Source organism: Fragaria vesca, linkage group LG3 (assembly GCF_000184155.1).
Source record: "Fragaria vesca subsp. vesca linkage group LG3, FraVesHawaii_1.0, whole genome shotgun sequence".
Classification (NCBI taxonomy): domain Eukaryota; kingdom Viridiplantae; phylum Streptophyta; class Magnoliopsida; order Rosales; family Rosaceae; genus Fragaria; species Fragaria vesca.
The window spans coordinates 302,671-315,128 of NC_020493.1; the positions used below are offsets into that span (position 1 = coordinate 302,671).

A 12,458-nucleotide genomic window follows, 5' to 3' on the forward strand; every position below is an offset into this window, starting at 1 on the left:
GGCCGGGCAGTAACGAATCCTTCAGTGTTCAAAGCTGCACAAATAAGGTGTGATACAGACCTAACACTACTACACAGACAATGTATGAAGCAGAAAGCATAAATTTGATTAGAACTCTAAAAGTACTTACTGGGTGCAGGGTGAAAAAAAAAAAAAAAACGTTTGTTTTGTGTTTGGATATATATTTCTCTCTAGTTCTGAAAACTCTTTCAAAATATACGAGCGTAACGTCTAAACTGTGTCAGTAACCTTTTCTTCCTTACCTTCATTATCAATTCAACAATAAATATAAACAACACATTTAACACGCTCGATACACGAATCCGTCTGAGAATTCAATAAAGTGGAAACGAGCGGTGAACCCACAAATAAGTAAGCGTAGGAATTCTCTTTTCAATTTCATTCCATGTAAGTAAACCTGCTATTTTAAAAAAAAAATCTTTTTATTAATAACTCACACACCCTACATATGTTAATTAGGTTTAAACTCATGACTTCAAAGTTGTCACTTAAACACCTTGACCTAACTCGTTCCGTCTAATTTCCTGCCCGTGAGTATATGCCACGTGGCTATACATAGTAGCAATTATACACCCAAACACACGACACTCCTACTCCAACATCCCTTCAGCCTCGTCCTACTCTCACAGTCGCCGATCCCTGAAACCCATGGCCTCATTCGCCGCCAGGTCCATGCTCCGCTCCGCCGCCGCCAGAACCACCACTCTGGGTTCCCGGGTCGCCTCCGCTGCCCGACCCAAACCCGCCGCCGCACCATTCAGCATCCCCAAGCAAAACAACAACCCCATCTCTCACGCCCTTTTCAGGTACATCTAAAACCCTAAACCCTGATTCTGTTTCTGTTATGATTCTTCATTTTCAGTTTCAACATTATTGAAAAAATCTTGTTTGGATTGAGCTTGTGAAGGTCGCCTGTGGAGTTGAGCTGCTGCGTGGAGTCGTTACTTCCCTACCACTCTGCCACAGCCTCTGCATTGCTCACTTCCATGCTCTCCGTCTCGCAACGCTCTTACGGTTGGACCCCTCAAGGTATTCCCTCTTTTGCATTTGACTAAATTCGAATAATTGTGGTTGGTATTTGCTGAAATGTGTTGTTTGTGGCATTGAAATTGGAAAATGCTGAGGTAGTAATGTAGTGTACATGCTGTGTAATGAGTTCATTTACTTGCGTCATGTTCAATCTCGTTTCGTTTTGTGTACATTTGTGAATTGTAGACTAGAAAGACAAGTAATACACATAAAAGAATTATCTGGTTAATGATTGATTTCATGGTCTGAGTGTTGATTTGGTCTTAGTTGCAGAGTGAAATAGGCTTTTCCTTTAGCAATTCCATTCTTTTTATTTAGTCTTTTTATGTTTTTCTTTGTTTAGCCTCCGATGATCATCTTCGAGCATTTTGACAGCCAGGTGGCTAGGCCTCTATAAAAGATTAAAAAACCTCCCTGAATTAGACTGATCAAGAATGCACCTTTTAGCATTACTTTGGTCGACATTTTGATTACATAAAGTTTTGCATTAGGCGCAACAGAAACAGGAAACTTACTTGCACAAGATTATAACTTTTGCCTACAATCTAGGTGGCCTAATTGTTTCTCCTTTAAATGGTGTTTTGTTTTTCTTTTTCTGAGGAAGGGGGGGGGGGGGGGGGTGATGATGACCGGAAGTTTTGAATGTGTGAGACCATCTTTTTGCCTACTTTTTCGAAATTCATTCTTTTCATTGGGTGGTCCCATCTTTCTGTATTTCTACTGTCTTGCACAATGAAAGAATGCATGTGCTTTGTCTTCTGTAGGGAAAGACAAGACTAGATGAGGATCAAGCATCAAATATGGAGTGATTTGGATATGTTTTTGTTGTCAACTTTTGAGAGTGTTAATTGGTAACTGTTCTCCAGTAGACTAGATGAGAAGACCCTCAACTTAAAATTATGTGGACATTTGATAGGATGAGCTCTCTATGTTTGATAACAATAAAATTTTAAGAATTTGTTTTCTGTATCACCTAAACCAATTGTTTATTTTGTGTTTTTTGTTTGGTTGACATAGTTGTGTTTACATTCAGTATATTGTTTGAACTTTTATCTGTAACTCAAGTAGTAGACATTATCATGCAGAGTTTTGAGTTTATGTGTAAAAGTAAATTTCAGATTTGTGTAGCTATGTAAGTTGTATTTCATTACTATGATATGTGCTATTTTCTGCTGATATGAAGACTGAAACTTTGAATGGAATTGTAGAAGGGTAGTCCAATGTGGAAATCCTAGCTGTATTTTTTTTATTGTCTTTGTTATTCATGTCAGTATAATCATATAGAGATAGTAATAATAATAACAATAACAATACTAATTTGTTGTATTCACTCAGCTTGCAATGATGATGTGTGATGAATATCAGAGGGTTCGAGCATTATGTAATTGCGCTCTAAGACAAGGTGGTAAAATACAGCTTTCTACTAGGGTTTTGTTAGATGATTCTGTGAGTCTCTATAGCTGGACAAGGTGGAAAAGATAATCTGTCTGTAGTAGTATGATGATGATGACATGTATTGCACTTATGTACAATTTGGGTTCACATTAACAGATAGTTCTTCATTGCATTCTCTGATGAAATAATTTGATTGTTTTCTGCACTCACGTCTAGAGGGTTGCTTCCTTAATGTGGGATTTCCTCTAATTACTTCACAGGGTAGTTGAGTGATTGTACTTTATGGTCGTAGAATAATTTTGGTACATGCCAATACAGTAATTATTTTCAAGATGAGAACATCGAAAGGATAATGGTATTACATTGCCAAAAAAAGAAGGATAATGGTATTAGTTGATGGTATTTTTGACTGTTATTAGTTAATGGTATTCTTCCTGGTGCTGCCACCTTCTCCTTTTAAATCTTTCCTGAGCTCCCTTTGACTTCCACTGTTTCTTTGTTTAGGCAATGATGATTCCTAATCAGCAGACTTCAGAGTTTGGCATAATGGACACTTGTTTTACCGTTTTGAAATCAATATGGTTCCAGTTACTGGAGATCGGGCTATAATCTCAACTTATGTGTTCGGCTTGCCCACTAATATTTCCCGATTCATTCTCAGTGATTTCATCTGAATGATCGGAATCAAGCTGTTTATTCGTTAATTCCTTTGGTCTATCTTAGGATTTCTACATTGAACCGAAAATGTACATGTGAAGGAGATGGAACAATGAAATGAGATGACCAAATTTAAGATAATGCTTCGAGTTTTCAACTAAGAACCTCAAAATTATAGGTGTGTAATGTGTAAGGCTTTAAGCGGTGGCAGTAACCTTGTATGGTTTTTCATCATATAGATTTTACAGTCAATACGAAAACAGTTAATGTGCCCAACATGTGATTTCACTCAAAAGTTCGATAATGTAGAAATAAGAGAGAACGTACAAAACTTACCAAATTTAAGACATTGCTTTGAACAAGGATGTTCAAGTTGTAAGTGGGTAACGCATGAGCAGTGTCAATAACCTCATATAGGTTTTCATCATATCGATTGTAAAAGCACCGCGTGAATTCGCCTAAAAATCTGTTAAAGTGGAAACGAGCAGTGAACCTATAAAACTTACTAAATTTAAGGTACTAAACTCTTTCAAATTGTATGCACGTAACGTTTAAACCGTGTTAGTAACCACTCTCACTTTTTCATCATATCGATTCAACAATCAATATAAACACATTTATTACGCTCGATACGCGAATCCGCCCGAGAATCCGATAGAGTGGAAACGAACGGTGAACCCACAAAACTTTACCATAATTCAAGGTCCAAATTTATTTACGTATGGAATAAAAATAATCGAATCCCATTCCACACGTCATAAATACATGGATTCGGGTCACACACACCCACCCAAAGAGGCCTAAACCCGAAACTATAACGAGTAGTGGAAATGGTACACAACCGGTTCAGAGCGCCGGGTTAGGTCGGTTGGCGAATTGACAGTTAAAAAACCTCAGTCTCCCTCCCTCCCTCTCTGTACGGAAGTCGTTAGGGCTTTATGGGATCTCTCTCTTTCTCCGCCGATTAGGGTTTTAGATTCCCCATTTCTCAAAATTGGGGCTTTTTTCGTTCCTTCAAATTTCTGCGCTTTCTTCTCCGATTCCATTTCCGGCGAGTTCACGGATTGCTTCACCGGAAAAAAGGTACGGACTTTGAGGCTGGTTTGATTCTGGGTAGGGTAATTGCGTTTTGGGTTTCTGGGAATTGGAAATGAAAGATTCGAGTGGAGTTGAGGCCTTGTGTGATTGAAAAGATTGGTCATTTTTCAAGTGATTGAGTCAAGTTTGTGTTTTTTTGTTGTTGTTTTGTGTGAGATTTTTAGGGTTTGTGTTTTTGATGTGGTGATCATGCAGGGATGACAGAGATTGATGTAGAGCTGTGCATGGAGGAGTTTGTGGCGAAAGTCGAGGTGGAGGATCAGGAGAAGCTGGAGCTGGAGTATGGTGTTGAAATCGCACCAGAGGCCGTGGTGTATGCGTGTCGAATCATTAGGCAGTACCCTGATGGTTAGTTTTATTCGTATTAGGATCATTTCTGCTGTCATAGTCGTGATGTATTGTTGATTTTGGTGGATGGTGTTGTGTTTAGTGAGAGAGTTTTGATAATGTGTGTTTGTTTTTGTTGGTCTGTAGCTTTTCAGTTTAATTTTAGAGGAACACTGGATGATAGCCAGAGGGCGATTTTGCAAATAAAGGTAGTGGAGCTTTTGGATGAGGCTTGTTTAAGATTGAGGCAGAGGTTTGACTACTCGAGAGAAGGAGAGGATGAACTAGAGGTTGGGGAGTACAGGCTGCATCGTGCACTTGTTGAGTTGGGTGAGATTGAAAAAGAAAGAGAGCCATCCACCCAAAAGTGGAGGGATCGTGTAAGCTGCATATTCCTTATCAACATTAGTATTTTTCTTCATCTAGTCTTTCTGAGTTTTGAGTATGCGTGTCTGAATAATATCATTAATATGTAATATGAGGTTGGTTTTGATTCAGGTGGCCAAGGAACGTGAAGAACTAAACGATGTTTGGAACACGTTGGAGATTAAGTGGTTGGAATTACAAGCTTCGCGGCAGAGATATGACATCAGAGCTCGCGAGGCACTTTTGCTGGAAAGGATGCGCGAAGGGCTGGTTTACTATTTAAATGAGGAAAGAACAAAGGAAAATTTCTCCTGGATATTGCAATGGCTTGATGAACATGTGACTGAGCTTTTATATACAACTCGCAAAGATTTTAAGCATGAGCTGACAGTTAGCTCACATGTTATCGCAGTGGTAGATATATCTATATCTTTTACTTTACTCCCATCTTTCTTGCTAGAATTTTGCTTCTGGTGCTGGCTAGAACACAATAATCCATGCCGATCATGTTCTTTACATACTGATAAAATAAAAAACTGGTTGACTTTTCTTTTTGTTCTTAATGGTTTTTATATTAATGGTCATGTAGGCAGCAAGCTTGTTCATTGATGCTCCACCACCACAGTTGCTTTCCGATTCACTACTTCAGAACCCTGAATCAATTAGGAGGGTAATTGGACAAGATCATGTTCTACTTGCAGTCAGTGCTGCTTTATCGAGGCAGAGGCCTCCACGACGCCCTATTGGATCCTTCATCTTCATGTGTGGATCTGGTTGTGGAAGGACAGAATTTGCCAAACTTCTGGCCACTCTTGTCTTTGGTAAGAAAGACATGCTAACTGAGTTTGATCTAGAAAAGTACACAGGACCGAATTCTGTATCACGCCTACGTGGTGTTCTCTGTAGGTAAGTTCTCGAGTGAATGGTGTGTTATATATTTCTTTTTCAAGCTGAAATCCCGTACTTTAATTGTACTTCATTTTTCTGTCTTGTTCCAGTAGCCAGATTGAGCCAGGCAAGAAGGGAGAGCTAGGTGTTAAGAAGAGGCATATAGGTGTAGTTTTGTTTGACAATGTTGACAAGGCTCCTGGGACTATTATTGACCTTTTGACCCAGATTATAGGCTTTGGTCATCTAGTAGATGGTAATGGGAATACCGTTGACTTCACTAATACGATGATCATCATGACAACAAATATTGGATGTGATCAATTGTGGCCTTGGAATTGCAAATGTGCTGATGAAGTTCAAAAGTTTCCTGTCAAAGAAGGATTATTTGATGATGCATGGGAAAGAAATCATAATTCCTGCTACCTATCACTTCTGAGGGAGGTAAGAGAGAAGATTGATTGATATTATTTGGTTTATCAGCTGTTATTATCAGATTACCCTACTCACCTGTGCATCTTCTCTTTTGCAGACAAAAAATCATTTTGGACCTCAATTTCTTGAATACGTAGATGATGTGATTGGATTTAGGTCTCTTTCCTCTCAACAGTTGAAGGCTGTTGCTAGGCTCCAGCTGCGGGACCTTGCCTTGTGCATAATCCAGAAAGGCATCATCATTTACTCCTCTGAAGCTGCATTGGATGTTATTGTGCGGAGATCAACTTGGCCCGGAGATCGAATAGTAAGTCTTGTATGAATTACAATATTTTTTTATTGAAATTATAAAGAACATATATTTGGAAAAAAAAAAAAAGGAGAAACAATACCTTTACATGTTAGAAAACAATACATCATATGCCTTAAGCAGATTCATAGCACATTTAGCATCAAGATAGAGATCCCTACCTTGGATATAATATATGCTTGTAACCTTACCGGTTTACTCTTTTCCCCTTTACTACCAAATACAAATTTTCACCATCATTTATCATGATCACCTGGAGTAGATTTTTCACCCTAAGTTAGATAGGATGCATAATATCGAGATTACACTTTTCTTGATCCTTCTTCAGAAATGTCTTATTGTATAAGTGACGCATATACATTTTGGAGAGCTCGGTGAGCCTGATTAAAAAATTATTTTTCTACAGAATTCGATAAGGAATATATGAAAATATGTTTGAATTCCCCTTCCGGTTATTATAATCACTGAATAACATTATAAGAATTGATGATCATAAGAAAACTCACTGATGATTACTGTCCTTTGGTAGACAAAATTTTTGATTGCTTTTAATACTTTACCAGAAAGGTGGAGAGAAAATAAGGATGTGGCTGGAACAGAACTTGGTCCCTGTGCTCTTTGAGATGATTTCAAAGAATGAGATATCTGATTTATCGATCATGTATATCGAAGCGTCAGTGCAGACGGATCAACTATCTTTCAGAATGGAAAAGACTGGACGTCTATTGGAAGAACGAGACGTTAATCAGTTAGCCTCTTTAAAGGAATTGAGGTTAATGTATCAGAAAGAGAAAGAAAGAGCAAAGAGAATCTACATGCTGAGAAAATTTCAGAACAAATTGTTGGCTAGTGCAAATGCTGGGTTTGATCATGTTACGCATGTTATTCAAGATCTGGTCAATTTAATTCAGGATCTCATTACAATTCCTGGTAGCATCATCAGGTCCTTCCTGGATAATCCTAAAAAGGTATAGAATTTTGTTTTCACTAACATTTAGTTTTTCCTGAATGATGGGGATTGGTGTGTGTGTGTGTGTGTGGGTGGGTAATACTTAGGTAAATTTTTATATATGATACTTATATATGGTTCTTAACTGTTTTCAGGTGGCAATGGCAGCCTTGAACGAGGATGAGGTTAGGCAGAACAAGAGGGCGAAAAGAGGGACCAAGTGACGATCGAGGTGAAATAGTGTAAGCAGAAGATAGGCCTATGATCTTTATTAGCCTAATGGAGTACAAGTAGTCTAACTGCTTGTTTTTGCACCATTATTTGTAAAGACGACATAGGTTTTATTACATCCTATTGCTCAAAGGGACTTGGCAGAGCCTCAACTGCCGGATTGAGGTGCCAAGTCGATGTAAATTAAGGCTTCAGACTAACCGGAAAGTCTTTTTTTTTTTTTCCCTAACTTGTATACAACAAGGGATTTATATTATGGATTTTCACAGTTGCATAACTGAGGACAGTAGATTTTAGCTGTAGTGTAAAGTGTAAACCCCATCGTATATTTGCTCCAGAGCTTTCATGTTGTGAAAGCATTAGAACGGTATGCAATGCAACTTGTAATGAGATGAATTAGGTGCTCACTCTTGATCGTATGGCAAAACCGAGTGCTGGGTAATAGTATCGAAGCACCAGAACCGCCGTGAAGCCCTTATCAATTACCGAACCCTAAATGAACTATAGCTAAATTCACCACCGTACTGCCTATGCTGTTGATCTGTGGGTTTTGTTTTTTGTTTTCTTGTTTCACAATCATAATCACTCCCCCTCAAATTCCCATTCTACCCCTCACGACAAACCCACCACAGCCGTCATTACCCCAAATCGGATGGGCGAATCCGTAACTCCACCCGGTTAATAATTAAGAAAATATAAATATAAACAAGTTGATGATGACGACGAGGGAGTGTGTAAGTTGCATAGGTAAAAATAAAGAAAAGAAAGAAGAAAGGCGCCCCAATCTGCTTCTTCTCCAATTCGAGTTTGGGGTCTCTGCAACCTAATTCATCCCACCTTCAAATTCCACAGAGACCCTTTTCGCCTTTGCATCCCTCACTTCGGTTTCGGGTTCTAATTTCTTTTTTAATGAATCAGATTTCTATCTTCTTTTTTGTCTCTTCAAATAGTTTAACTTTATTTTTAATAATAAAATAAACATGTATCGATAGATTAAAGAGGGTGGGTATTTTGGTGAGCAAATAAAGTTGGTCGACTAATTTGTATCCATGATGTAAACTTCATATCCACTTACGAACAGGAAAGTATTCCATTCCTGTTCAAAATCTGCTTTAACAAACAGAGGGTAAGGTTAAAGGATTTCATTTAAAATCCAATCTTATACCAATCAAATCCAATTCCGTATCCTATCACGGTCCAGTCCGTGTTCCCAAACGTGGCCAATATCTTTTAATAATTGATTGTCTCAAGATTTCAATAGATTGATTATAATCTCCTTAATTAAATTACCCAAACTTTCTAAATTCTAGGGCATCTAGGTATTTAAATTCTAGTAGCATTCCATGACCTAAATTCTAGGCCGTGAACCTTCTTCTCATATATGTTCATCCATCGATCTGCTGCTTGCCGCCGACGAACTGGTAAGCATTAGATGAGAATCACCAACTATATTTGATGCTCTTGGTAAAGGTCAGCGTAAATGATATACTTCACATGAAAGTTCCTTATAAAAAAAAAAAAACGACTCAAATTGTTCAACTGATTCGACTGATTCTCAACCGAGAAAGAAGACAGCAGTGCATGTGAGCCCTCTCCTCCGCCTCTCGTTTCGATTCATTCCAATTGTATTCGTTTATTTGCTTTTGTCTGGTCATAGAATTTCAGTTTTTGGTTCGTGATCGTCTCTTTGCAGATCTGAAGATCTATCATCTACCTTTTGTTGTTTGATTTGTTGTATTGCATGTAGAGAGGAATACTTTGTTGTTATATTGTTGCTCAATAAATGGACCGAGTACAATAGCAAGGTTTGCAGTACGTAGTAGATAGCAGAATCTCAGGGTTCTGGTTCCTCTGTATCTGTGATGAGCAAAGAGATAATATCAGTAACAAAGATACTATACTATACTATGTACGTAAAAGAAGAAGATGGCTTACCGAAATCACGTCTAAATATTGGGACTATGGCTTTATGTCTTTATAATCTAACTCAAATTTGGAACTACTATTGAAATATTAGCCTAGGTAAAGATCACTGAGTTTATAATCCAACTACACGTAAAATATTATGCCTGACTTGGAACCAACCTCTTCTTCTGGTTTAGTATGTCTGTCCTAGTTTTACAGGTCTTTCATTTTTTCTTTTACAATACGCAAATGCATGAAGCCAAAATGGAAGTACATAGACAGATGAGTAGCTAGTTAGAAACTAATGCATTACCAAATGTTGAAATTGTTTGTTTGTGAGTACTTTTCAACATATATATAGCAATAATAGATGCCAAATGTTTAAATTCAAGTCTTCTTTCAAAGTAGTGAAATAAGATCATCAATATATACTATGAATTTGACTCATTTGAATTGAGCATATATGTTGAATCAGGATCAGGCTAGGGCTCTCATGCAACTTTGACCATGTCGGTTACTGAGGCTCCAAGGGAAGTCAGCTACTTCAAGCTCCTGCCTGTACTATATGAAATCCTCCGTACTTGGGATTTGGAAAAGGCTACCGCCGCAAGTGTTCGCCGGCATCTGGAGAAGGATTATGGGGCTGATCTATCGGACCCAAGTCGTCGTGTCACTCGTATGATTAAAGAAAAAATCAACATGTTTTTTGAGGAAGAGGAGGAAGATGATGAGAGTGAAGGTAAAGGAATAAGAAGAAGAAAGAGAAAGAGAGAGACGTCGGAGATGTGTAAAGTGTGTCCAAAGCTTCAAGAAATTGTTGGAGAGGGTCCTGAAATGGCCCGAGCCAAGGTGGTGAAGAAAGTTGTGGTTTATGGCCGGGAAAAGGGTTTGCATAGAAATTGTTTCATAGTTAAAGATGATAAACTAAAGGCCCTTTTTCCTGGCGAACATTCCATTCCTGTACTTCAAATCGATAACCTCCTGTCCAAGAACGGTCATATGCAGCCGATTAAAGGTATGCTCTTTTCTTATGTGCTTGCATTCTGGTGATCACATAAATAATTTGATCTGCTCAAAAATGTTATGAATGCTGAGGTATATAATGAGGAAAAGTCATAATCTTGTTGATGATCCTGCAGTTATGAAGAGGAGGAGGGCGAGGAACAAAATCAAGACTTGTGAATGTGATCAAAGTCAGAAGAAGGATATGCAACAGAAACATAGCCTGCTAGCAGAAGAAGACATAAGATCATGGGATGCATTGCCACACGATATTCTGGTGAAGATCATTGATCACCGTTGCGGTCCACTTAAGTACTGGGCAGGTTATTCACCAGCTTTGTCCCCCAACTATGCGTCCGTCAGCCACTCATGGAAATTGGCAGTCCTTGAGCTAGTGATTCCACCTAATAATGATGTGCTTGATCTGCGAGTCCTCGATTCACATCCCTGGAAAACCCGTCCTAGGAGGTTCATTTATTACCTCAGGATTGCCTTCAAATGCCGACCTGCTACTTGGACAACACTTCACTTTCCCGATAAGGCTATATTTGTTGAACGTCCCTATCTTCAAGATAACACTACAATCATCAAAAACGATATCCTCACTTTGATAGCTGAGAAGTACGTTCTAGACTTCTAGTTTTTTCTCAATTTAAGGTGAACGGTAATATCTATTTCTGAGTTATGTATAGGCTTCACTAACGTTTATGCATGTGGATGGACGTTGCAGGACACCAGAACTGAGGAATCTCTTTCTACCAACAGAGCTGAGGGATAATATATTTAGCAAGTTGGCACCCAACTGGAAGAATTTGAGAAAAGTACGTGTATACCTATCTGCGTATAATTTTAATGTTCTCCAATCAAATTGCAAATTTATAGAGGAGCTCAGTGTGTATGGATGGAAGATGGATGAAAATCTAGCATCCATGCTCCCCAAATGGTTCCCAAATCTCAAGTCTTTAGAGATTCGTGGGTTTACAATGTCGAACAGTGTCCAGAGAATCATAACGGACGGTCACAAGAATCTTAAGCTACTTGATACACAAGCGTACTTCTACCGTTTCGCTGAGACTCATGTCGGATCAAGTTCAGAACCAGAGATGTCAGCTGGGACTATCAAGCAGTAATCGAAAGGCTCTTTTTATGATTTGTTTCACCCACATCTAATGTATCAAACTCTAAACATGTTTATGATTTGTTTTCATAGGACGTCTTCGTTGACAGTGATAGTCGCATGACCGCATTTTTGATTTGAAGCTTTATTGTGTGTTTGATGAACATGAAAGATGATGGCATATGATCAATGACCATTGTTGTTAATTCTAAGTTGTTCACATTCCTCCGCAGTGCGTATTGCATCTGTTTGAACAGACATCAGTACTCATTGCTTATAAACTTCGTCTTGATCGATGAAAAGAGCTGTCGGTACAACAATTACACATCGATTTAAGGGTTTACCTCCTTAGCCACCGAATATGAAAAATTATCAAATTTATACTATGTTTGCTTCTCATATAGGTAAACCGCTTATGTGAGTTATGTCCTAATTAACTTTCGCTCCAAGTTAGTTAAATAAATATGGCAAGAGAGGAAGTATGATATAAAGATTCTAAGCAAACACCACAAAGAATTTAGTGATTAAAATTTGAAAGTACATTAACAAGAAGATTCAATGCAATCCAAAACAATAGGAACTCTAGCTACCAGCTAATTGATTTGATTGCCGTGAATGTAAAGCTGGAATCCTCTATCCCTAATGTCCTCTACGGCAGCATTATCCAAATTCAAATTGCAGGCGATAAACAAGTAGGGTGGGATCACCATAGCGTCCTGCATAGCTTG

The 12,458-nt window shown here is 38.4% G+C and overlaps 2 protein-coding genes across 2 annotated transcripts; both read left to right on the top strand.

Annotated features, from left to right (window-relative positions):
- Positions 1-618: 618 nt before the first annotated feature.
- LOC101313580 lies at positions 619-3,375 on the top strand. The gene is made up of 3 exons (XM_004293226.1): positions 619-827; positions 929-1,050; positions 2,950-3,375. Exons 1-3 carry the CDS (start codon positions 670-672, stop codon positions 2,964-2,966), a joined length of 297 nt encoding a protein of 98 aa, XP_004293274.1. The 5' UTR covers positions 619-669; the 3' UTR covers positions 2,967-3,375.
- Positions 3,376-3,925: 550 nt separating this feature from the next.
- LOC101293864 (chaperone protein ClpB1-like) lies at positions 3,926-7,921 on the top strand. Its single transcript, XM_004295210.1, has 9 exons — positions 3,926-4,185; positions 4,396-4,548; positions 4,675-4,907; positions 5,026-5,307; positions 5,483-5,799; positions 5,895-6,225; positions 6,314-6,523; positions 7,090-7,494; positions 7,631-7,921. Exons 2-9 carry the CDS (start codon positions 4,398-4,400, stop codon positions 7,697-7,699), a joined length of 1,998 nt encoding a protein of 665 aa, XP_004295258.1. The 5' UTR covers positions 3,926-4,185; positions 4,396-4,397; the 3' UTR covers positions 7,700-7,921.
- Positions 7,922-12,458: the final 4,537 nt, after the last annotated feature.

Bases quoted from the DNA above. Each gene is read 5' to 3' on its own strand.
- LOC101313580 (XM_004293226.1), top strand. From the start codon at position 670: ATGGCCTCATTCGCCGCCAGGTCCATGCTCCGCTCCGCCGCCGCCAGA. The intron at 828-928 runs GTACATCTAAAA...GAGCTTGTGAAG, and splicing joins ATCTCTCACGCCCTTTTCAG to GTCGCCTGTGGAGTTGAGCT.
- LOC101293864 (XM_004295210.1), top strand. From the start codon at position 4,398: ATGACAGAGATTGATGTAGAGCTGTGCATGGAGGAGTTTGTGGCGAAA. The intron at 5,308-5,482 runs GTAGATATATCT...ATGGTCATGTAG, and splicing joins GCTCACATGTTATCGCAGTG to GCAGCAAGCTTGTTCATTGA. The intron at 7,495-7,630 runs GTATAGAATTTT...AACTGTTTTCAG, and splicing joins TCCTGGATAATCCTAAAAAG to GTGGCAATGGCAGCCTTGAA.